Below are 23999 nucleotides of genomic sequence, written 5' to 3'. Positions count from 1 at the left end.
ATGTTTCAAATACATAGTTTCCTCCCTAATGTGAGTTTGATGTATTTACTACTGCAGATTACTTTTTGTCTCTAAATTCATGGAGATGATGTAGGAGGGATCTTCTTTCTGACATTTTATCAATAAATGTAAAAATATTTACTTGCAAAAGGGGGGAGAAATGTAGTACTTAGTAATAAGTTTTTTCTGTACATCTGTCTAGAACTTTGTAATTACACATCTAGAAAAAGTACTCAATATAATCTTAAGCCATCTGTTTTTCCAGTGGCTTTACAAGTCAGTCTCCTTTCCACTTTCAGTTTAGTGTCTGTTTCTTACCAAAGCTCATGATGATTGAGATTCAGGATTAAAATCTAAAAATTTCAAGCTTTTATTTTGATAACATGATTAAATAAAAAAAATTCCTCCATGTTGCTGATTGAGAGCATATTTTCAATGAACATGTTTTTTAATATTTATTTCTAAATATATGTTAAGTGTTGTGAGAAACCACAAGATGCAATTAATTCATTCATGTTGTCTAAAATATAAAGAATTATTAGTCTTCAGATCAGAATTGGTATGAGGATACTAGGAAATGCAGATCCTTAGATTCCAAATCTGTATTTTTACTGTGTATATTAATTGTAGATATTTTAAATTTTTCAGAGGTATGTATTTTAAAAAATTTTGTCAAATATTCATTTCCAACTTTCTTAATGAATGTCAATTATATATATATGTATATGTATATATATGTGTATATATATATATATATGTATGTATCTCGATATAGCGACAGCATCTTAATGCATCAACCCCAAAAGTATTGATAGATTTTTGAATGGGAAAATTCCAGGGGTTTAGACAAAAGCAATGAGTATCACTGTCAATTGCTTACTGTATTACTATCTTGTTTGCTTATCTGTTTGAACACAATGACAGTAATTGTTTTGTCTTCCCTTTTGGAGACAAGTGGCATAAGACCTCCTGATTTTAGGTGCAAGTAACATAGCTTTTTCCTCTTACTTTCACAAGATGTTTCCTCAGTATGGTTTTGTTTCAGTCCTTGGAAAACAAGCATTTCCTGTGATTGTTTTTTTTTCTCAACTAGTATGCCATTATTAAAAAATGAGTGCAACTTGTGAGAGTGTTTAAGAATTTTGTAATTATATTTAAAGTACACAGAGTAGACAAAATGTTATGAGAGTATGAACCTGTAAATCATAGGTGTTGTGAAGTAGCGTTTTTCGCTGGTTAAAAAGGAAGAAACTATCTTGGGAAAGGGGTAGAGAAGCAGGAAAGGAAATAGATACTCACAGGAAGTTACAACTAATAGGCTTCTCTACTATAAATCACACTATAGCTTATTTCCTGGTAAAGCACCCATTCTTTCAAAAACGTGTATTTGACATTTGGTGACAAAAGTGGAATGTTCACTGAAAATGTGGAGGTAAATGTTTTCTCTTGCTTCTTTTAGAATACTTTGTCCTGCTTAGAAAACAATTTTTTTCAGGTTTGAAACAGTTTTGTCTGTTCTTGATGCACGCATAAATGCTGAATTGCATCATCTGTTAAGGAGAAGGAGTTGTTATGATATAGCCTATGTATTGTGAAACGGCATATATGGTAGGTGGCTCAGGACTGACTGAAGATGCTTTAGTCTATGGAGAGTGAATGGCATAATTTTATCTGGACCACTTAGTTCATGTTTTTTTTAAGTTTATTTTTCCTATAATCAATTTTGTTTTCAGAGTTCAGAATCTAACTGCAGTCTGCAAGGCACAGACTGAAAAGTTTTTTGTTATAAATGAGTGTTTTGTAAGGAAAAGGCCAACATTCTGCCTTATCTAAGATATTACTTTGATTCTTTTTTATCCTCTAATTTCATGACAAATCACTACTTTGTAGTGATGGCAAATGGAGCGTTTTGCAATCTCTTGAAAACAGAGAAAATATTTCTTAGTTTTATAGCCTTTGCATTCTCAATTGTATAACTACTAGAAGTTGAAGGTGGCCTGGTATGAAGGAAAAAAGATACTATTGCTGTTGACTAATTTCTTAGCTCTCTGGTACATGGATATTGTGGGTTATCTGTCACTTTCTGTACTTCAAAATCCTCTCCTTTGAGGAATGTCGCTATATGTCTCTGTTGCCTTTAAAGTGTGTTCTAACTGAGTGGTATTGGCAAATTTTTCTCCTTTACTGTTGCCAAAAGGATTTTGAATAGCATTGATGAAAATGGAACACTTAATTGTTACTGTGCTATAAATTGGCAAAGCTCTTGTTAAGCAATGGATGTTTTAATACCTAAAGCCTTAAGAAGTGTTGGTTATTTTTGCAATAGTGCATCTAGAAATTATGTGGCTAGCTATAAATGTGTAATATTTGTACATATTATAAATAGGTGTGGCCTAATTTCTAATCAGGTTGTTTGCTTTAGATAAACATACATATTAATATTGCCCTTCTATATGATGATGATAAAATACTTTGTTTTTCATCTTTTAATGAGTCTTAAGCCTTGTAAAATATCCCCTGTAGTTCTAGATATAATATTTCTAATTTGTTTTTTTTTAATTTCTGCTTTTCTCCAACAGGAAGGAACTTGAGACCTTCAAAGGTAAATTCTGTTTTTAATTTTCTACTTGAATGTTTGCAAGAGTTACACTAATTTGTGTTAAGTGTAACTAGTAAGGAACTGTTCCAGTTCTACATTTGATAATGTTACTTTTATGTCAATCCAGCAGGCTGGCTGTTTTGCAGTTTACCTGTTCTTGCTACTGGTTTCTTTGGGAGAGTCGTAAGTGTAGGGAGAAAGAAGAACACAGATGGTTCTGTTGTCTTAGCTAGTTTCTGTATCTAATTCAAGCCTTTCCCTTGGTGTTCAGTTTTGGAAGTTAAGGGCTTTGTTTTCAACTGTTGATGTCTTTCCTAGCATGAGTGTGTTTTTGACATGTGTCGCAGGCTGTTACTTGTTAGACTTTTGTCTAGCTATTTCTAGGAAAAATTCACGGTATTATGTTACATCAGACAAATGCCATTTTTGTAGCTCATCTTGTTGGATATACATGATAATATATACAAGTATCTGTCCTAAATAATATGCAATGGCTAGAAACTCTGACATGTATTATTTCTTTGTCTGTGGTGCATAGATGGAACACATTACCATTTTCAGTAAATCTTAAATTCAGGCTTATTCTACCTACTAATGTTAATGTTTGATCAGCTTGACAATTGCTATTATCTTTTGCTTTGAATAAGGTGTGACTGTGGCTTTATTTGAGAATGAAGTCAAGCACACTGACTTCTGTCAATTGTCTCTTGATATTGAAAGAAGGGATGGTAATTCCTATCAACTGCATTCCTCTTTGCCTTTTCAGTTTGTTACTATCTCATCTTGACAATGCTAAAAAAAGAAAATAATAAAGATAACATTAACAGACAAGCAACACAGATTATGTAAAATGTCACTTCATCTGTAGCTTGCCATAACAACCCTTTTTTTGATTGATTTGACAACTTTCAACACAGACTAGCACAGTCCAAAGATAATGGTAAGTTTATTCAATTTCAGAGAAGGCGGCTACTTTGTGGTACCTGAAGCTTGTGAGGGTAGTGAATTCTGGGTTTTTTGTTTGTATCGATTGGGTGTTTTAAGTGAGTTTCTGGAAGCCAGGAGGGTGGTTTACAAAGTTATTTCTCTCTTGGCTTCTTCCTTTTCCAATAGAGACTGTAACTTTATTTGACAGTAAATATTTTACAAAGACAACTATTTTCATGGAAGAGGAAGGTGTTAGCTGTGTGTTGACCTTGAAATTTATAGCAAACTAAGTAACTTGTTCTGTATTAGATAGAGGCATACAGATTTCCAATACTTGTTGAATACTAGTTCCAGTAGTAGTCTTGAGTAGACAAGGCTTGTCTTGGTAGCCAAGGGAAGGTTTTTAGTTTACTGCAAAGAGTGAAAATTACAAACAGATGCCAAGAAAAAGGCCAGGCTTTGTAGGTTTCTTTACTGAAGAGTTCAGTAAAGACTGACTAGACTGTGGCTAGTGTGACCGGTGTCTGTGGGAAAGGATTAGGATCTTGTGCTGTAACAAGGAAAGGCCGGGTCTACTGGACATCTTAAAAAAATATTTTTTTATTCTACAATTCTTGAAAGAATTAGCAGAAGCTATGGAAGGCTGGAAAAGCGCAGTGCCAGATCTTTAAAAATGGGTGTTAGGTATCAGTCAACCTAATTTCTGTGGGGTTTTTGTGCAATGAACTGATGGGCAATTTTGGACCTGGCAGAAGAAAGAATAATAGTTAGCAAACTTTCAAGAACAGGCATATCAAGCAAGTCTAAATTCTTTATATAAGATTACAACAGCATGCTTTAAAATAAAAGGTAGGTACCTTATTTTGACTTTGGCAATTTCACTGTTTTGACTGACATTTTCCCAGGAAACTGAGATTAAACTACTAAAAAGCAGGTGTGTGGCTGATTGGAAATACATACTTGGAGGAAATGTTTTTATGGTTTGTTGCTTACTGAGTTGTTCTTTCTCACGTCTAAAATTTTGTTGCTCACCTGGATTATGAAGTAGAGGTGTTTATTAGATTGACTTCAGTCAGCCTTTTTCTGGCCTTTGGAACCCTCAGTCAGTTTCTGAGTATCTATCATATATTTAACTTGATTAGAAACAGGAAGAGTAAGAGTTTACGTAGTGACAGATGTTTTAGTTCTACAGCAGCTTTGGCCAGTCTAACTGGTGGCTCCTTCTTGCATTTTTCTGTTTTAAGCTCCTTCCAAGGCTCACCAGATTTGTGCAGAAAATGATCTGTCACTTGCTTTGGTTTACTTTCAGTTGTTGGAACATGCTGAAATAACTCAGTAGATGGTCTGTGGAAATCCTGTCACAGAAGAATGAAAAGACCTCAGCAAGGGCAGGCAGCCTGTCTAGGTTAACAATGTAACACAGTCATCTAAAAAGCAAATACTTCTGGTGATACATTACCTAACACATTTTAAGGTAGAGGTGAAGAAGTATTAGCACCATTATAAGCAAGATAAGATCATAAAAGTTTTACATAACTCTGTGTTGCTGTATTCAAGAAGTGTTGATTCCAACTGAAACATGTTAAGTAGTTGGGTAGATGACTCTTTTTAAATTTTTTTATTGAAGGTATAGACTATATCCTCAACTAATTCATCCTTGCATAACTGTCCAGAGTGAAATGTGTTCATAAACATTCAGTTTATAAAATAGCCGATGCAGGGGCTAAGAAGGAAGAACTATTTACAATACTTCTACATACATTTGCATCTTTCAGTGCATGTGCAGTAGAAACCACTGTATATTAAATTGTGTTTTAATGTAGAAGAATAGAAATGTCAGTTTTCATAATAGTAACTTGTTATTTGTGAATTTAAATACCATATGCCAAAAGGTATTGGCTTCCAGACTAAGGATGGTAAATGTCTTGCATAAAAATATATTTCATAAATATATAACTTCATTCTATCTGAATCTTCAGAAATTGGATGCCACAAAACCACTTCTTAAATATGCTTACTAGAGGGGGTGAAAAGAGGATTGTATGTACCTTTTTCAGTGTCCAGATGTAACTTATTCACCAGTGCTGAGTTCTCATGTCTTTCTTGGGATACAAAGTAAGTTTTACTGGAATTAAGAAACTGAATGGTATAGTCTGAGGGTCAAAATAGCACAGCACTGGACACTTGAATTCAGTGATGCATCCCATCGATTTCACAATAAATCCAGAAAAAGTACTAATTGTATATTGGCTCTGACCATGAGAATCTAGATCTGGGTCACAAGGCAGGTGGGCAGCTTCACAGGTTTCTCAGATCTGTTTTAAAACTTCACTTCCCTTGGAGTTTTGTGTATGTATAAATATAGATAGATTCACAGGTGTAGTCTGGATGGGACCACTGTAACTTGTGAAATCCTCAAATGTATATAACCTTACAAACATTTTAAGTGTCCTTGTATACCTAATATTTACTAAAGACTTATTTTAATATTGAAACAAAATCAACAGTCACATAACCAAGAAACAGAATTGTTTCTAGCTTCACTTAGATCTTCCTACAGTGTACACTAGGGTACAAAGTGGTATTTCATTGGCCTATTAAGTATGTTCTTTGAGGATACCAGGTGTCATCAAGAAGGGGCTCAAACAAACTCAGTGTGTATACTTGTTTGCAACATTGAGAATCCACTAAAACTCTTGCTTGTTCATGTATTTAAGTAGCATGAAATAAGGACATAATACTATTTTAAGAAATGGTGAATTATTTTTGTATTTGTCAGTAGAGATACTGTTTTAGAATTTGTTCCTGCCTTTTTCACATTTGTATTACATATTGTACGCTCTTTCATCATGAAAAATAGCTTTAATTTTTCATCCTTTTGCTCTAGGAATATTTACAGAGCCAGGCATTTTCCTTTGTTGTTTACTGTACCTATAGCATACAGTTGCAGGACAAACCTCTCCACTCTTTTCTTTTAACCTTAAGGGTTTTCTGTTACAATGTAAGCATAACATATTATTTAATAATCTATCATGCTGAGAAAGTGAAGGTTAGCAGCTTTCCTACTTCTTTATATTAAGCATATATCTCTGAAGAAGGCAAGGAGTGAGCATGTGGTGCCCCTGTTGATATGGCTACAGCACTGACATTTGTGTACCCAAAATGTGAGTGTACTAGGACAAAGCATCTCAAAAGTTGTCCAGTTCGGTTTTTTAGTAATTTATCTTTCAGAGAGATTTGCTGTAAAAGATGATGGATTTATGAATGAAAACATTGGCTATACCGTATGAAGTGGCCTTCAAGTTTCTTCCTAGTGCACATCAACTTCAGTGTTTGGAGAACCGCTTGCAGGAGCTAGCTGGCTGCTGCTCTGTACTGTCCTGTCCTGGCTGAGACTTATAAATCTGCCCAAAAAATTTCCAGTGTTTTATTATGGATCTTGGCAATTTCTTGCAATAGTGAATTTATTTTAGTCTGTATTTGTGTAAATGTGTATTTGTTTTTAGTATTTGATGGATTGTACTCTTCCATGGTTTAGAAAAGGGTGTGTTACCATTTTCATTTTTACATCTGAGAAACTAGAAATTAGATAGCAAATATGTGGTTGTTTTCTCCTGATAAATGAAACCTAGTCCATTCATGACAGTGGTGATATTAGAAATTGTTCCATCATACTTCTAGGCACATGATCCAACTTTTTTTTTAAAGTTAACCTTACTTCTGTTCCAGTGCAGCCAGGACTGTGTAGTAAATATTTACAGAATGCTATTAATCTCTTCACAAGGTGGAAGAGTGAAGCAGAGCAGTGAGGTAGATAATAGGAAAAAAATTAAAGTTATAGAAGTAGTAGAATTTCACAATGGTAATAACATGCGCTGTTGAGTTTACTTCGGACTTTATCCAAATGGGAACTGTATACATGATAAATTTAAAAATTACTTCTAAAAGTCCCTTTTTATTTAAAAAAAAAATAATTTAGGATTAAATGTTTTTGAGGTTGTTTCTGGAAAGAAACTAAAGCAATAGAGACCATTTAGAAATCAGCAACACAGCGCTTTTGGACAATGAAAGGTGGCAGAAACTTTGTAAGGGCAGATACGCACATGGCTTTAGCTACTGAGTCATGCATATTTCTAAGCTTTAACAGGATTAGTTTCATTCATGCTCAGGGAAATGGGTCATATCACCATTTTCAGCACTTCTATTTACAATACAACAAAATATGTTTTCATCAGAGATCTCTACCAAAGAAGTCCTGATGCGTTTTAAGAGCTTTATCAAAATACTCTTTTTGAGAATGAGGCTACTGAAATAAAGAAGTGTTTTTTCTTGCTTTTCTCTTCTAGGCTAAATCATTGGGTCACACTTGATATGCAGATCTTTTGTCATACCTCTTCATGCATCTAAGATGCTTCTGTTGAAATTGCAGTTTTCCAGTCCTTTTGTCAGTAGCTTAAATATGTTTGTATCTAAACTTTAATTTCCTGGATTTCACTGTCCCCTTTTCTGAGAGCACATGATATTTGGAGCAGTCTGTTGACTCCATCCCTTTGTTCTCATATTTTTGAAATCTACTTGCCTCAACAAATAGTGTGTCAAACTGATTATTTTTTTTTTTTCCCAGTCTAAGTATCCTCTTTATTGTGCTGTATTCTAATGGCTGTTGAAATAAACAACTTTTTCCTAATCTTCGTATTGTCTTCCAGATGCATGGGTAATATGCAATGGAGAACTTTACAGCTCATGGTTGACAAAGCTCATACATTCATATGATGTAGCTGTTATAGTAGTTGTGCTGTAATTTTGAGCACACAATCCTGTACATTTCTTCTGAGCAAGAGTAGATGACATTGTGATAGAAAATCATACCAGCCACATGGAGTTTTTAATATTTCCAAAAGTACAACCCTAGAGTCTGTAGGAACATTCATGGTGTTTCATTACTGTGAAATTGTGTCCATAACCGAGTTAATAATGAGAGTTCTAATTTAATGTTGTATTTTGTGATTTTTGCATTTCAATGCAAATAGGGGAATAGGGGAGAGGAGAGGGTGTCTTTGGTTGTTTGGGTGCCTCTTCCAAAACATTTTGTGGGAGATACACTTACAACAGAAGTACTGCCTTTGCTGATTGTTTTTGAATTTATTTAGGTGACCATGGTAAAAAAACTTCAATATTTAAACCTTGTAGGACAGATACAAAAGAAGACGACTCTTATTTTGGCATACCAGAAAACAGTTGGGGAAACAATTGCTTAATTCTGTTGTAGTAAAGCTAAGATGGAGTTAAATTTCAAAGATACTAAAGTTTCAGAGTTTTTCATCATTATTTTGCTATGAGCTGAAAATATTCTTATAGCTTTCTAGTTGATAATGTGTGTTACCAGCTTCTTTCCAATCCAGACTATGGGAAGAAAATCTTGCAACTTTGGATGTCCTTATTGTTTGTGGCAAGAACTGACCCAAGACTCCCATATGAGATAACTATTCTCTTGAGAATGGAAAGACTTGAAACTTGGGCACTTCTAGTCAAACTTTGAGTGAAAGGCAAATAAGTTTAACTGCTGAAGTCTTCCATTATAGTGTAATAGGATGAGACAGATGGAGAAGAAAAACAGTTGACAAATGGTCCTTATAGCTACCACCGTGCTTTTGATTTTGCTTTTTGTGTTTTCAAGTTTGCAGACTCCCACATCTGTTTAATTCTCAAGACACATTTTAAAAGTTTCTAGATCTGAATCTACTTGTACCTTCTGTTCTCTTTTGCCTTCCTTGAAATAGATATGGACTTCAAGTCAGCCTTTTGGAAAAAAAAAAAAAAAAAAATTTTAGGTCCTTTTAAATAGAGAAATTTAAGGATGATTCATTCTTGATCATTCACTGATTTCAGTCCTCCCCAGTAAATAATTGAATTTTTCTACATCAGGGCAGATATCGCCAGCACTGAGAAGTAAAAGCTTTCAAATGTATATTTCTGTAGCCCGCAGGAGGATGGTGCTGACTTGCACACATCTGATTGTGTTTGACTGAGTTATCAGACTTAATGACATACTTTCAGAACTTGTTCTATATATGAATACATACCCACAACAGTGGAAGCTTTCAGTTTTCCGTCTTGACAGAGACTGGATGTGTTAGCACACAGAAGTGATTGCTTGCCTCTTGCTGGCCCCCTAAACACAACTGTTTTTTTCTATTGGCAACACTATTCTGTTGGACATTAGGTGTAATTGAAAATTTATTTGCTGCCTTTGACAAGACAAAACATTTGCTGGATTAAGTGTTACGTCAGGTGAGGCAAACTGCAATGGGTAGTATTTTGTGTATGCATTTATTTTACAGATGACTGGAAATTAATTTGTTACATAACAGGTTAATGTCTACAAGCGTTGAGTCTGTTGGACAGTCAGTTTTTTCTAGACAAGAAATAGAATTTACATTTCAATGGAAGGGTAAAAATAAGGCATTTTAGAAGTGTATTTAAACTGTAGAAAAAAAATCTCTATAATTTTATCTTGAATCAGTACATCAGAATGCTGTTTCCCATTATGCTTTGCCAAAAGGTGTGTTGCACTGTCAACTGGATTAGTAATCTCTTATGATAGCAAATTCTCCTCTGTACCCATTTTTTACTAGTTTTCAACTGGTGAGAGAAAAACAGGGATTCTTTGATAGTGTCAATACAGGCTTGGGTGGATCTTGGTCAGTCATAAAATGGCATACATTTCTAAGGTACTTATATATGTTGGAAATGGGTCTGAATTTTCTAAGATATAAACTAGGAGTTGAGTTGCTAAAGGAAATCTAAATTTTATAAAGGAATGCTATAGAGATACCAGATTATTTATGTACAAATCAGATAATCACATTTCCTTGGAACAAATATTGTATGCCTTGCAATTCAGCTGATCAAAGAGGTTTTGATTTTTGTCACTTCTTCCACCACAAACCTCTTCTGATTTAATACATTAAATGCTTTTTTAACTTTTTGCTTGTTGTGTGTTTTGGCTATAATGTAACTTTTTATGTTACAAATTTAGTAGTGCTGTTTGTTTGCTTGTAGTCTCTTTGCTCAACTAGATTTCAGGATTTTATATGATGGCTGTCACCCAAAAGTCATATTTGTACAATGAGTTAATATAACCCACAGGATACTTCTGAAACCTTGTGTTTATCAGGTTTTTTTAATGCTAATTTTGACTGGGGGAGAGTGGACGTTAGAACACTTTTAAAAAATTCTGCTTCATATGCATGTATTTTTAGAGAATCTTGTGGGTTTTTTAATGTTGGCACCCTTATACTCTTTCATCCTGTCTTATGTTGCTTTGTATTTTGAGGGAGCTAGTTTATTCTCCCAACAAATTTTAATATTGATGCATTTATGTGGCTTTCTCTTTTTCCTGGAGTCTTACTCTTTCTGCATTCTAGCATTGCACTGAGTCAAAAGCCCTTTCTGAGGTTAGATGTATCAGAACAATTTTGGCATCACTGCAGCTAAAAATAAGATGGCTCTTGGGTGTGCAGGTACAACTCCTGTTGGCTGCAATAGAAGTTGCCCCTGTGCTGGAGTCAGCCTTGCAAAGTCCTGGTTTTGTAAGGAGTGGTGGAGGCCAGTGTAACAATAGAGGTTTTCTGTGCCTATTGCCAGGGTGAATAGCTAACTGTGTAGATAATAGAAGAAAATTTCATAGGGATATAAATCCTGTCATACTCAGTTTATGTAGAAAAGAAAACATTTTAAGGTGTAATATGTTAATTGTCTATAATGCTTAAATGACTGATATAGAAAAAATAGAAGCCTGTTTTGTCTACAGCTCTAACTTGAATTCATCCTTTAAGTACCAAAGTCCAGACTGAGGGCGGGATTATCTCACGATTGTTATTATTCTTTTAATCTTTCCCATAGATATTTTTGGTGTTATTTTCACCAGTGAAATGAAACTGAGTTTGTAGGCCCATACATTCTTGGTAATTTTTCCTCTAATGATGATGATTGGAGAAATATTTGTTATATAATTCCCCTTTGTCTGTACAATTATAATCAAGCTTTTTAAAATGTGATCTTTTTAAGTAAAGGAAAGGAACTGTTATGGCTATCGTGGTTTCCAGCAGCACTGCACCCCACCTAAACTGAAGAGGCAATGTGTGCCAGCATTCTCAATTCTGAGCAAAGCCTTAAACAGTTTCTGAAACATAAATGCACTGTTGTGTAACTGCAGCATCACCATAACCAAAGGTTCTCGGTCATATGCTGTTTCTGTAATTTTTTTTTAACTGCATAACCGTTTTTGAATTTTTGATGAAAATGTAGTCTGGATATGCAATACAAAAATTCATTTTTCGGTAGAGAAGACTGCTCCTAATTTATTTAAAAATCACATCTAAGATTTTTAATATTTTATGTGTGAAGTAGTAGTATGTAATCTGGTTTGTGGGGTATGTGAGCTAAGCCATGTTAAGGAGAAGTACTTTGAGGGGAGAGCCTTATGAACATTGCCTAATAAAAAAAGGATTCAGAACCCTTCTGCACCTTTTTCCTTGATTCTAAATCATTCTTAAATGCTTCCAGCTCTCTGCCAAATAAACACATGCTGTAACTGCATGTCATCAGATTATAACCTGCCAGGAAGATTTCTCTCTTTGTAGCACCCCTTTATTTAGCAGCATGTGGTACCTTCCCAAATACATGCGTGTGTTTCTGGTACAGCCCAGCTGCTGGGAGCTTGTGTTCAGGTTCTGGAGAGTCGCTGAGTTGAAGTATCCATGTGTATGCATCTGTGTGTGAGTGACCCACTGAAAACTGGCAGTCGCGGTATTACTGCTTTGAAAAAGCAGGCTTCTAGCATCGGCCTTTGTTCTACATCAATGAAGATGCACATCAGTGGAGCTGCTTGGTAACTGGAGCTTTCACTTGACCAGTACTGTGTTTCTTTTTACTTGCTTATTTCTTACTGCCATGTCATCTCCTGGAGCCACTGAGAACACTCAGAAGAATTCATGTAGGTGGAACTTTATTATCATCTTTATTATTTGTCAGCTTCATTTGCCAAGCTAATGCAAAATGAAATTAAATTTAGCTGAATTAATTTCCTCGGTTACCACCATTGCCTGATTTGTAAAGGGTGTGCTATAAATGGGAGGTTAATTATCAACTTGATTTAGCAAATTTGAAAGAAATAGTGAGTTAATGTCTATTTTGTCAGGGCTTTTGTTTATTGCTTTGCTTTTGTCTGTCACTTTGCATTATTGTCAAGGTAATATTAATTGGAATTAGTAAAAATACAAATACACAGATACCTTGTTAGCTAAAATTCAAGCAGACTTGTTTAAGGGTGGGGTGATACTAAAGGATGAGGGGAGACAGAATTATTATCTGAAGATAAAAAATTAAAGCAATGAATTCATTAGTATCAATGCAGTTATGCTAATTCTTGGTTTCCTTTAGATAAAATTATTAAATGTATATTTTTAAATGAAGCAATTGATGTTACTTACATCAATATGAGCACCATATATCATATGAAATAGTGTTCTTCATAATGCAATTAATAACAGTTTCCTATTGTTAATTTGCAACTAATGATGCTTAGAACTGTGCATTAATTGAAATAGAAATAAGAAGTGGATTTCTACTTCAATTCTTTTTATGCTCTTTTATGTAACCACTGGAAGAGGGTTTTTTTTCTGTTACCATTCACATGGATTTTTTTTTCTTCAGTTGATGTCCAGGACCAAAAAATAAGAGTAAATTGAACTATTATATTATTTTAATAACCTGTTGGAACATGCTTTTATCAAGGCTCTACCCATGAGTTGTAATTCTGACCACTAAATTTGATATTCATGTTAAATAACAATGTAAAGTTGGAATATTTTGTTTAAACGATTCATCTGATATGGGAGAACTCTTTACATTTGTATGGATTGGAAATACTTCATTTATCAAAATAGTTGTTTTCCGTAAATCTAGACAGAATGGTTGACTGTTTAATTAAAGATGGCAAAATTTACCCTCTGTTCTGCTAAATGTGGTGTGGCCACTTTGCACTCAAATTGTCAGTTTTGCAAGCAATGCTACTGGTATAATCCATTTTGTATCCTTAACTACTTTGTACATATTGACAGAAGTTGTCTTTTTTTCTTATTGTTTCCTGAAACTGAAAAGGAAGTATGGTGAATTGGGGGCACAGCTGTGAATTATTTTTTTTTTTTTCTTATTTGCAATTGTATTCTGGGCAGTAGAATAGCTATTTTGGGGAGGGGAGTGCAGGGGCCAACCTTGAAATTATACTTCCATAGGGATTAGAATATGGAATTGGAGAATATTTCTGAAATGTGAGCTTTAGCAATATCAGTCCTCCAGCTACCACTGGGAAGAGGTAGCAGTAAGTAGAAGCTTCAGTATCAACTTTAATATTGGAAAAGTTGGCACCTGTATGGTAACCAGGATTATTCTAATGGGGTTTTTTATCACATTTTCTTCTATAACTTGGTGACAGAAAAAAGTAATGCAAAACTAAATATGTCTTATTATATATCGCTTTGCTCAGCATCTGTGAAGGCTGTTTAATGAGAAATTAAGAAATACTCATCTACTTGCTTTTAAAAAGATTACTTCTCTCAAGTATCAGATGTAATACTTTTTTGGGGTCCTGAAAGACCAAATGGTGTAGGTGTTTGTGGCTGCATCTTGGTGCAATTTAATTTTTGAACAGTTTTATAATGACAGTATTCTTTCTTTTGGCATACTTCCATGTTATTATATGTTAGAAATGCAAATGTAAGTACAGACATTTCATTGGTTTGAGTTGTAGCTAAATAAATGTACAATAATAGATTATATGGCTTTTACATTTCTCCACATGGCACTTGCCTTCTACGGTGGTACTGTAAATATACTATTCTGGTTCTTACAGTGTGCAGAAATAGTAGAATTGTTTTAAAAGCTGAAGTAGAAATAATGTATTCCTTTTTTATAGCATGTCCTTACATAAATCTCAGTCCTGTCTTTCACAGCAGTGTGTTACTAAACTACTTGTTCTGCTCAGGTTTTAATGATGCAGATGGAAAGGGCGGTGGATGACTGAGATGTGCATGTCGGCATGTAAGAATTCTGAATGTTTCTCAGCTCCTGGTCAGTAGATGGAACAAAAATGTGGATATTCTGGAAAACAATTCTGCCCATTTTATTTATGAGTGTTATGTATGCCATGTTAAATTGTATTAAGGCATTAGAGCTGAAACTGTACAAACATAATTCTTCAGTATTGTGGCTAGTGTGGCATCCTTCTTGTGATTTCTTTTTACTGGACAGGTGAAATAATATTATTTTGGAAAATAGCATCGAATAATAAAAATAATGAAATTCTTTAAAAGTGAGCTATTTTTAAAAAAATCAGTAAAATATATCTGTGTATATGTAATTTTTCCAAATGACATATTTCTGATAGAGTTAAGGCCAGAAGAGGTGAAGAGGCAGTTTTGACTAACTGAACACGTTGTTTCATTTTTAATCACTTGGGTTATTCTGTGGATTAAGGCAAAATAAAAATCTTCTGGAGATGTCGCTCAACCCTTTTTTCCTTTTATATAGAAGCCAGCTAATGCTATTTTAACATTGCATAAATGAGACTTGATCAAAATGTAGTTGGCTGTGTCTCATTTTAAATCAAACAGAAATGGTGCCATTTATAGAAATAAGTTTCTGGCTTAATTAGATGATTATGTAATCATTCCAGACGTGGTTGGTGCACTAACGTTTCCATTGGCTCAGGAGGGTTTTAATTTAGATCATAATCTTAAATCCTCATAGATTTATTATCTGTTCTCTGGTTATCGAATATGAAAGTGAAAAACCCACGCGTCAGAGAAGACACACTGAAAACCACCCGATGTATTTTCAGTTATCTGGTGCATTTACATCGGTAGGAAATGGAACTGGTAGTACTCAATAAGCTCAGGTTTTGTGGCTCACCAGTGCTGTGGGAATTGCAGTTTTGCAGACCCAAGTGTCCTGAGCCTTAATCGTAAGTGTAATGTAGTTGGTTTTGAACTCTGTTTAACCATACAATGGAATTAGAAGGGTGGGCTTTTTACCTTTGTTTTACAGAGTGCTAGTCAGTTGTCCGTACAGTTAGTCTCATGTACAGGGTATCTTCTGGTGCTTGCTGGAGAGCAGGATCCTCAGGAAGGGCCTGCAGCTTCAGCTTCTGTCTCCACAAACCAATGTGAATGGAGGAAGCCTATTCCCATCAGAGGTTTGGGTGACATATGTATTTTCTCTTTTTGCTTGTTGGTACATATTTAGAGGGCTGTGCTGCTAGTCATTTCGTCTCTGGTTCTCATTTGGCCGAACCATGTTTTGGATGCAAAGCTGTAGGAAGGCTGACAGAATAGAAAGCTGAGTCCTTAATTTTCACATGTTTGGGGAACCATAACTGGTATGAAAACCTCTGCTAGTTACAGAATGGGAAGAAGTCTGGCAGAGGTACTTCTCTCTCCCTCTCTTGCTCTGTCCCTACATAGAGTTCAGGGTGCTTTTGTACCGCTGAAGATTTCTCCTGCATATTAGTGATTATTCAGTTTAACTGTCTTAAAATTGATGAAATGAAAATGAGTTTGGTATTTGAAAGAATTGTAGACTAACTCTACAACAAAAGAGAAAACAGGAAAGGTTTTATCTAACACAGACCAAAGAAGTAATGTATTTTAAGTCATATCTCAAAAATTTGGAAACTTTGAGCATTTCTGAGACAAAAGAAATCAAATTATTTTGGAAGGAAAGTTATAAAATGCAAGACAATGTCTAAAGGTATTTTTAATTCATTAATAAAATGTCATGAATGAATTTCAGAAAAAACAGTATTTTTCCTGTATAGTCCTCTTTGCAGTCCTTCAAAGCTCAAGATTTCAACTGAGAAGATAACATAATTAGACATTTTCATTTTAGGATACTTCAAAAATAGTTGCTTTTTGAATTGATGTTGTGAGTACTATGGCAGTTTTAACATGTAGACTGCTGCTTTTTTGAATTAAAGAAATAGTCCAGTATGCTTCTGTAAGCAAGCATTCTTTAAACATGATTCTTATGCTTAAGATATACATTATATATATATGACTCTGGTATAACATTTGAGAAATACTTATTAGATTAATTCAGTTTTAATTTGGACATTATGTATTTTGTTCAGGCAGCAGCACAAGTATGAAGGTTAAGTGCTAAAAACAGGTGACTCTAACAGCAGTAAAACATGAAGAAAATAATAATTTATAGATTTTTGTCCTCTGGTAGTTAACAGCAAGCCAAAAAGTTCTGCAAGTGACACGTTATTGAGTGAAAATTATTTCGGGTGAAAACAGTCCCTGTTATGAAGTTGCACTTGAGAAATGTAATTTTGAGATTAATTCAGCTGTGAACAGGTTAAATAATATTCTGGGATGGATCAATCATGTCCCATGGACAGCTGCAAATGAGAAGTTGTGTTAGAGAAACTACTGAGTTTTATGAGAAAAGAGCTTATTTCACAAGGTGCTAGGAGAGCTTGGCTTGCTTGACGGAGGTGGAGCAGGGAGACTTCTACATGTAAACACGTCAAAGGAATTAGCATCAAGAAAAAGACAATAATTTCTGAAAGGCCAATGTGTGTTGGGGTGGGGTTTGGGGGTTTGTTTTGTAGTAATTAGTATGCCTCCAGCTAATTGTTAATTGTGTTAAACTGTTCTAGTATTAATTCAGCAAAGAGGCTTTCTTAAATCTTATAAGCGCTGAAAATGTTGTCTGGCTATGTTGTGATACTGTTCAATTTTTAAATTTTGACTAGCATCAGTTGTTTTCTGACTTACTGTAGTCATCAAATTACTGGGGAGGAGGAACATATGACTATTTGAACAACTTTTACTGAAATCTGTTGGGCAGAGAAGTTTTTCTCATAAGCTGTTGGTTTTGGAGTTTCTAGGAAACTGCTGCTCTTATATCTACAGAGGATGAGAATAGCTCTGTGGTATAAATTTAGTCATTGATGACTAACCTGGAAGTTTGTTATATAAATGTCAATTTTGCCATGTTCTGATAATTGGATCCATGTTCCAGTGATGTCCTTACCCATCATTCTTAGTTGCTATTTTGATATAGAAGGCAATATGGTATCTGGCTGCTGGCAAAGGCTACTGTAAAGAGTTCCATGTAAAGCCACAAGATTGTATATAACCATTAACTTTGTTCAGAAGGACAAGTCTGATAAAAGGGTGGGCAAGCTTTTTGTTGTTTTTTTATCATTGCCAGGAAACTAAATCACATCTCAAGTCCCAAACCCAGTTTGTATTCCTTCATAGATGACAAAAGCTCCAAATATCACTTAGGAACTTTTAAATGCATTGATCTCTAACTTAGTCTGGTCATTTCTGTGATGATGATGACCTTTCATACTCTAAGCATAGGGGAGATGATAAAATTTAGTAAAAATGTGTTTGATGTTTCATTTCCCTTAAAACTTCCATTTAAAAACATCTCTGTTTGCTAGGAATGCCTATTTGCCACGGACAAAAATACACTGTTTTAACTTTGGTTTACAATTCCATGTAGTACATGATATTTTCTCAGTTTTATGTTTTACTAAACTCTGTGGAAAGTGTTAGATAACTTGCATAAACATGAAGTTTCTGTACAATGTTGCATTGTTTTTAGAAGTGCCTTCATTTTGTCTCTAAAAGTACAAGTTGCTGACTTCCGTCTGCTTTTGTAAATGGAGCATTAGTGGACATCAGTGTGATCTCTTATGTCATGACCTAAAAAGAAAATTTAAAAAGCTGGGTGCTTGCCCTTCCAAAGTCTTGGACAATTGCCAGAATTTTGCGTTTAAAGCCCACAAGCAGTGGTACTAGGACAGTTTTTGCCTTAAAAGATAGGTGGAGTTACATGCGGATCACTGAGCTAGCATCTCTAGTGAGATGGAGACAGATTTGCTCTGACAATATAATGCGCTTTGCAAGCTTCTATTTTAAGAATTCTTTGTGCTGTGACTTTTTTAAAGACTATATTAGAAAGTATTTTGTTTCTCTTAGGAGTCTTCCACTTCAGGAGGCTCCAAGTTCATACTGACAATGTTAAATTCTGCAAGTCAGAAAGTGCATATATCTAGAGAAGTATTTTTCATGACTACTTGTAAACATAGCTCTTTTATATTTTATAGTTCAGCTACTGCATGTTGTTCTTTTGTACTGTTACCTCTTGGCTAGGTGCAATCCAGTCTGCCTAACACCTGGGAAGTGATTTATTGTAGGACTTCCTATTTCATCTCTTGGAGTGATCTGAAAAATGTGCGTTTTGTGTTCATCTTTGCATAATGAGCAGGGGCAGTGAAGGTGCAAATAGCCCATCTGCATGCTGCCTTGCTTGGTAAGCCTGAGCTCTGGCCTTCAGGTCTTGTCTTGATTGATAAGGTAGTTCAGTTTCTGGGTTTCAACAGTTATTCTCCTAGCACTGAAACAAAGGTATCATTTGTAATGACTGAGTAGTTGAGTAGCTTGTATTTTGGGAGGCAGGGAAGGAGTGGTATCAATTTGCTGTATCAGTTTATATAACCTTGGTGACTCAGTGGATGTACATTATACTACCAGTACTGGTGATTTTAACTAGTTGACCGCTGCCTTTCTCTTAAATCTGTTTCTATAGGTGGATAAAGGTGAAGGGTGAAATCTATTCAACTACCAAGGACTTTGAAGAATAGTTAAAATTAAATGTGAAATGCCCTATGTTGAAGTCTCACTTCTAAATATGATCAGAACTCACTATCTCCTGATCTGATCACGAGGGGTATTTCCAAATAGAGAATCATCTGATGTGACCTATATTATTATAGGCTGGTTTGCTGTAAATATATGTACTTCATTTTACTGGTGGGTTTAAGAATAACGTTTCTTGTTTTTATTTCTAAATATATTACTATACATGCATGCTTATGAAATGCAATCTCTCTCAGGCTTTTTCCTGATTCTTTTTTCCCCTCTAGGCTGAGTACCATTATTCAATTTACCACTTAGTAAGCATTAGGCTAGTGTTAGAAAAAGCAGGCCATCAGTCTTTAATAGTTGCTAATATTATTATTTTCACTTTAAAAGGTGGATTATAATAGCAGTATGCAAGTATATAATTTCTGACCTATTTTGAGTGGTAAGCAGAAACTGCTACCTTGTAAGCTTCTTCAGCAAAATGCAATTCATTCTAGCCCTGTAATACTTAGTGTTCATATGTGAAATGATTTGCAATACATTGAATACAATGCATTTGTACTTAAGTATGCTTTTATACATCTACCTTTATTAAAATTGACTTAAGGGATTTGCATCTGTGTAGAGATTTTCATATATAAAATTAATTCATAAAAAATAAACTAATGAAATATATACAGATATATTTTATTTAAACCAGATTAATGTTATAAAAAATCCCTTGTTCTGAATAGAGACAAACCAGCACTTTACAGGGAACCTGGTAGTTTAGATATTTGAGTGAAAGAAAGGAACTAATTAATGCTTCATGAAGATCTATAATCTTGTATATATTTTATGGCTGGTTGTGAAGAACTTATTGCTTACTTGAATAATGCACCAAAATTACCAATTTTATTTTTAAAATACAGTTTTGATGTATTATCAAGTCTTACTGCTTTTTTTTTATTCCTTCTGGACCAAAATTTCAGGACTTTCTGGTTAGATTCATCTCTGAGTGATGCAGCCGCTGTTTGATGTTGATACTGTATTTACTGCATATATAAACACATGTATTGTCAAGGGAACTTGTCTAGTAAATTTAGCATGCATGAAAAATAGTTTAAAAGGAATAATATCAGCAAGTGTATTTAACAAGCTTCTACAGTTTTATAGATCATGAAATGGTAATAATGATGTTACTTTGATTCCTTATGAATGCTTCAGTTCTCATTAGCCTTGGTTTGTCACTATTATAAACAGATTTGATAGTTTGTAAAAGAATCACAGTAGGCTGAAGTTCAACAATTGCTGAACACCTTCTTGGTATATCATTCATTCGATCCTGGAGAGAAAATACGTGTACCAACAGAACAAGAATGCCCCCACAGTATTTCTTGGTTGATTCCCACCCCCACCTCAAGCCTCGTTCATAATTTCTAGTATGTTCACAATGGATACTGAGGGAGATGCTTGTACCAGATGCTGTCCCTGGTGTGTTTGGAAAACCTCAGAGTTGTGGTGTTCTTCATGTTCCAAAGGTCTGTTGTTAGCCAAGCCCTGGGACAGATCAGATCATTTCAGTGTTATGTCTTGCGAGGATTTTGTTCTATAACTGCTATATAGGTTCTATAACCTATAACTGCTCTTCACTATCCCATGTTGTCTATTTCATTTGTCTTTTAAAAGGCATTGCAAAGTCCGAGCATCAAATGTTTAGATCCCATAATATTGTTTGTAACCCACCTCCATAAAATTTAATCTTTTATTTAAAAAATCAATCTTGATCTTCCTGACTATGAAAGAAATTTTCCCTGTGAAGCCACTGAAATCAAACATATCTGTTGGAGTCTACAGTAGCAGCTAAGAGGTAAGAATTATTCTGCCTCAATCTCTGTTGAAAGCTTAAATCTTAAACTTCATATTTCTGTGTTAGTATCAAATAAAAATACTGTTGGTTGCTCTAAAAAGGAGGGAACGAATCTCTTTGCCCATGGATATTGGATGCTGTTGGGGCTGACAAGGCAGATGTATGATGATGGGAAGAAAGAGAAGGAAACAGGGCAGATATAATGGTGGCCTGAAGGCAGTGTTTTCCCACTGTCATGCTGAATGTGTTGTGAACAAATAATTCATATTTAATAAAGGCCATATTGTGTTCTAATGATATCCTCCTCTAAAATTAGTGGATATTCAGCTTTTGAGAGGCACATTAGACAAGCTTAGATAGGAAAGTGAGGAAGATTTGGCCACTGAGTAGGATCAGTAAACCTCTGCTTACAGTTTATCTTAATGCTTTAAAAATCAGCAGTTCTGCTTTTTCAGAATCACTGCAGTTCTGTAGGGGCTCTTTGAATTGTTATTGGTAAGGGTGGCTGTACCTGTTGTAAAGGTATAGCATGTGATTTTCGTTGCTATAGAAAATGACACCTAGTGCAGAGAGGTGCTGTTTAGAGAAATAGAGTAATAGTTAAGAAATGTAGCTTTTTCAGAAATCAATGGCGTGTTTACATTATGCAGGAAATGTGCATTCATTTTGTGAGGCTTAAAGTACCCATGACTAATTACTGCTAAAATATTCTAAAGAATAAAATTAAAAATTAAGTTAGTAGGGCCTTATACATATTCAGGAGATGAGGAAAAGATTATAAATCAAGTATTCTGTATTTTTAGTTGGCCTGAAGATGAATGTTTTTAAAGTGCATACAAATGGCAGAAGTTGGTTGATAAAAATGTCAGGGGAATTAATTCCTCGTTTTATACTGTATTGCAGCACAGGCAGGAGTAAGTGCTTGCTGTCCCAAGATGTTGAAGACTTGTGTGGCATCCATGCACTGGAAAAAAAGAAGGTGGAGTGAGGGAGCAAGAGAGATTTTCATATTGCTGTGTATGTTGAAAGGAATGATCTCGTACGAAGCATATTTTACAGGTGTCACAGTCCTAATTACATTGACTTCCTTCTTCAGTCAACCCGCTTCTTTTTTCCCTTCCCCCTTGTAAGTGCTTTTATCAGCTTCCTGAATTTCTGCTTTTGATTCAGTCTTCACTGTCACTTTGATGTCTATGCATCCTTTAGGTGGGTTTTCTTTGTTTGCTTGAATAAGATACTGTATCCTAGGTGTCATCTGTCAGTTCGTTTTTACTGTAGGCATAGGCTTTAGTCATTGATGGTCACGCAGTATGTGCTTTCTCACTCACTTGTAATTGTTCCTACAGCCTCTTGGTTTTTTGTCTGGCAGAGTAGCTTCAGTAGTGCTTATTTCTTCGGTAACAGCCGATTTCATTGCAGTGGCTTTTTGTTCTTGGTGTTTAGTTTCAATATGGCAAAGCCTTTTGCATCTCCGTTTTAAATTTCTTTCTCCTGGTTAGTATTGCTTTTCTTCTCACAACTTGTTTAATCTCTGCCAGACTGAAAAAATCCAGAATAAAGGGTCATATCTTATTTATTAGTTCTATTGGGCAATCTGAGTTGTCAGTTGCCCTTCCCCTCTGCCCCTGCCCCATCTTCATTTCTCTTACTTTGTATTTCCTTTCCTTTCATATTTCTCTCTTGTTTAGTGCTTCACTGATGCATTAGTAATATCACACATCTGTTCCATCCTCTCCCTAGTTTGCTTTGGCTGGGTGTTTCTCTTTTTGTTTGTGTATGTGTGTATGTGTATGTATGTATGTTGAGGTGTTGCGCTAAGCAGCTGATAGACCTAGTTAGTTTTATACTGCTTCGGTGATAATGATTTTCCTAATAAGAAGCAGGTGTAAAACTGTGCACATCAAATAAGGAAAAAGTCTTAGCTAAAAATTATGCTGTTCTCATGAGGATACAGATGACCTGTATCAGGTATACTAACCACTGAAACTTGTCTAGCAGTATTTTATCCCAATAAATCAGTATACTAATCTCAATTAATTAAATCTATTAATGTAAAGGTATTAAGATCTTAGATCTTGCACGGGAGAAAAGACCTGCTAGTTTTTGCACAATGTCTTTAAACCAGCCTAATACAGTACTTGAAAAATTAATATTGCAGTCATTTAAATATCAGTTTGATTTGAATAGCAAACTGTAGAAATCAATTTATCTCTTACTCTAAGCTAAACCAATATGAACACAGGTTAAAATTGCACTGTTACTTTGTCTGATGCTGTCATTGATTGATTAATGGCTGAACTGCAAAAAATAGTTTTGAGTGAACACAGTTGCCGTTACGGCTTTAGCTGGAGCTGACAATATGGTGGCTGTTGGTTTTACAACTGATGTCAATTCTATGCCAACTGCAAGTGGACAGATAATGGCTGATCCTCTTGAAAAAAAACAAGCAAAAGCCAGCAGAAGGGTTTCTTCTTCAGAATTGTTCCGTCTAGAAAAGTTATTTATGTATTCAGCCACCAGAGCTTCCTTGGTGTGGTGGTCTACCATGACTTTGCCAGCATTGATACTGTAGTTTAGTCCAGTTGTCTTGAAAGAATAATCATGGTAAAAACTTGAATGTCAGAGTGAAAATTTGAAGACTACTGATATGTTGTGACCTGGTAGCTTCCCTTTGTATTAGCAGTAAATATTGGCTTCCATATGGAATACTGAAATCCTGGAAAATTTAAAGCATGAGACATTCATCAGGGTTGAACAAAATGAAAAAGTAAACCCAGCCACACTCTTCTGTCATAGTTTACAGACTGTGAGGAAGGTAGGGTTTTGCTTTTCTTCTCATCTGCCTGTTACCTGGGTTGTTCTTCAAGGTTTGTCCTTAAATGCTTTAAAAAAAAAACCC

General features: G+C 34.9%; 1 protein-coding gene across 1 annotated transcript in view; it reads left to right on the top strand.

The window, feature by feature from the left end:
• The window catches only part of DTNBP1 (dystrobrevin binding protein 1), a 71360-nt gene that overhangs the window by 27850 nt on the left and 19511 nt on the right, over positions 1-23999 (top strand). Inside the window, exon 7 of the mRNA XM_026842424.1 lies at positions 2580-2602. Coding sequence (XP_026698225.1) covers positions 2580-2602 — 23 coding nt within the window. The remainder of the gene's footprint in view (positions 1-2579; positions 2603-23999) is intronic.

The sequence above is a fragment of the Athene cunicularia genome, assembly GCF_003259725.1.
Source record: "Athene cunicularia isolate RWA chromosome 2 unlocalized genomic scaffold, athCun1 chr2_part1, whole genome shotgun sequence".
Lineage (NCBI taxonomy): Eukaryota > Metazoa > Chordata > Aves > Strigiformes > Strigidae > Athene > Athene cunicularia.
The sequence above is the reverse complement of the archived record's forward strand: the minus strand, read 5'-3'. Positions and strand labels throughout refer to the sequence as shown.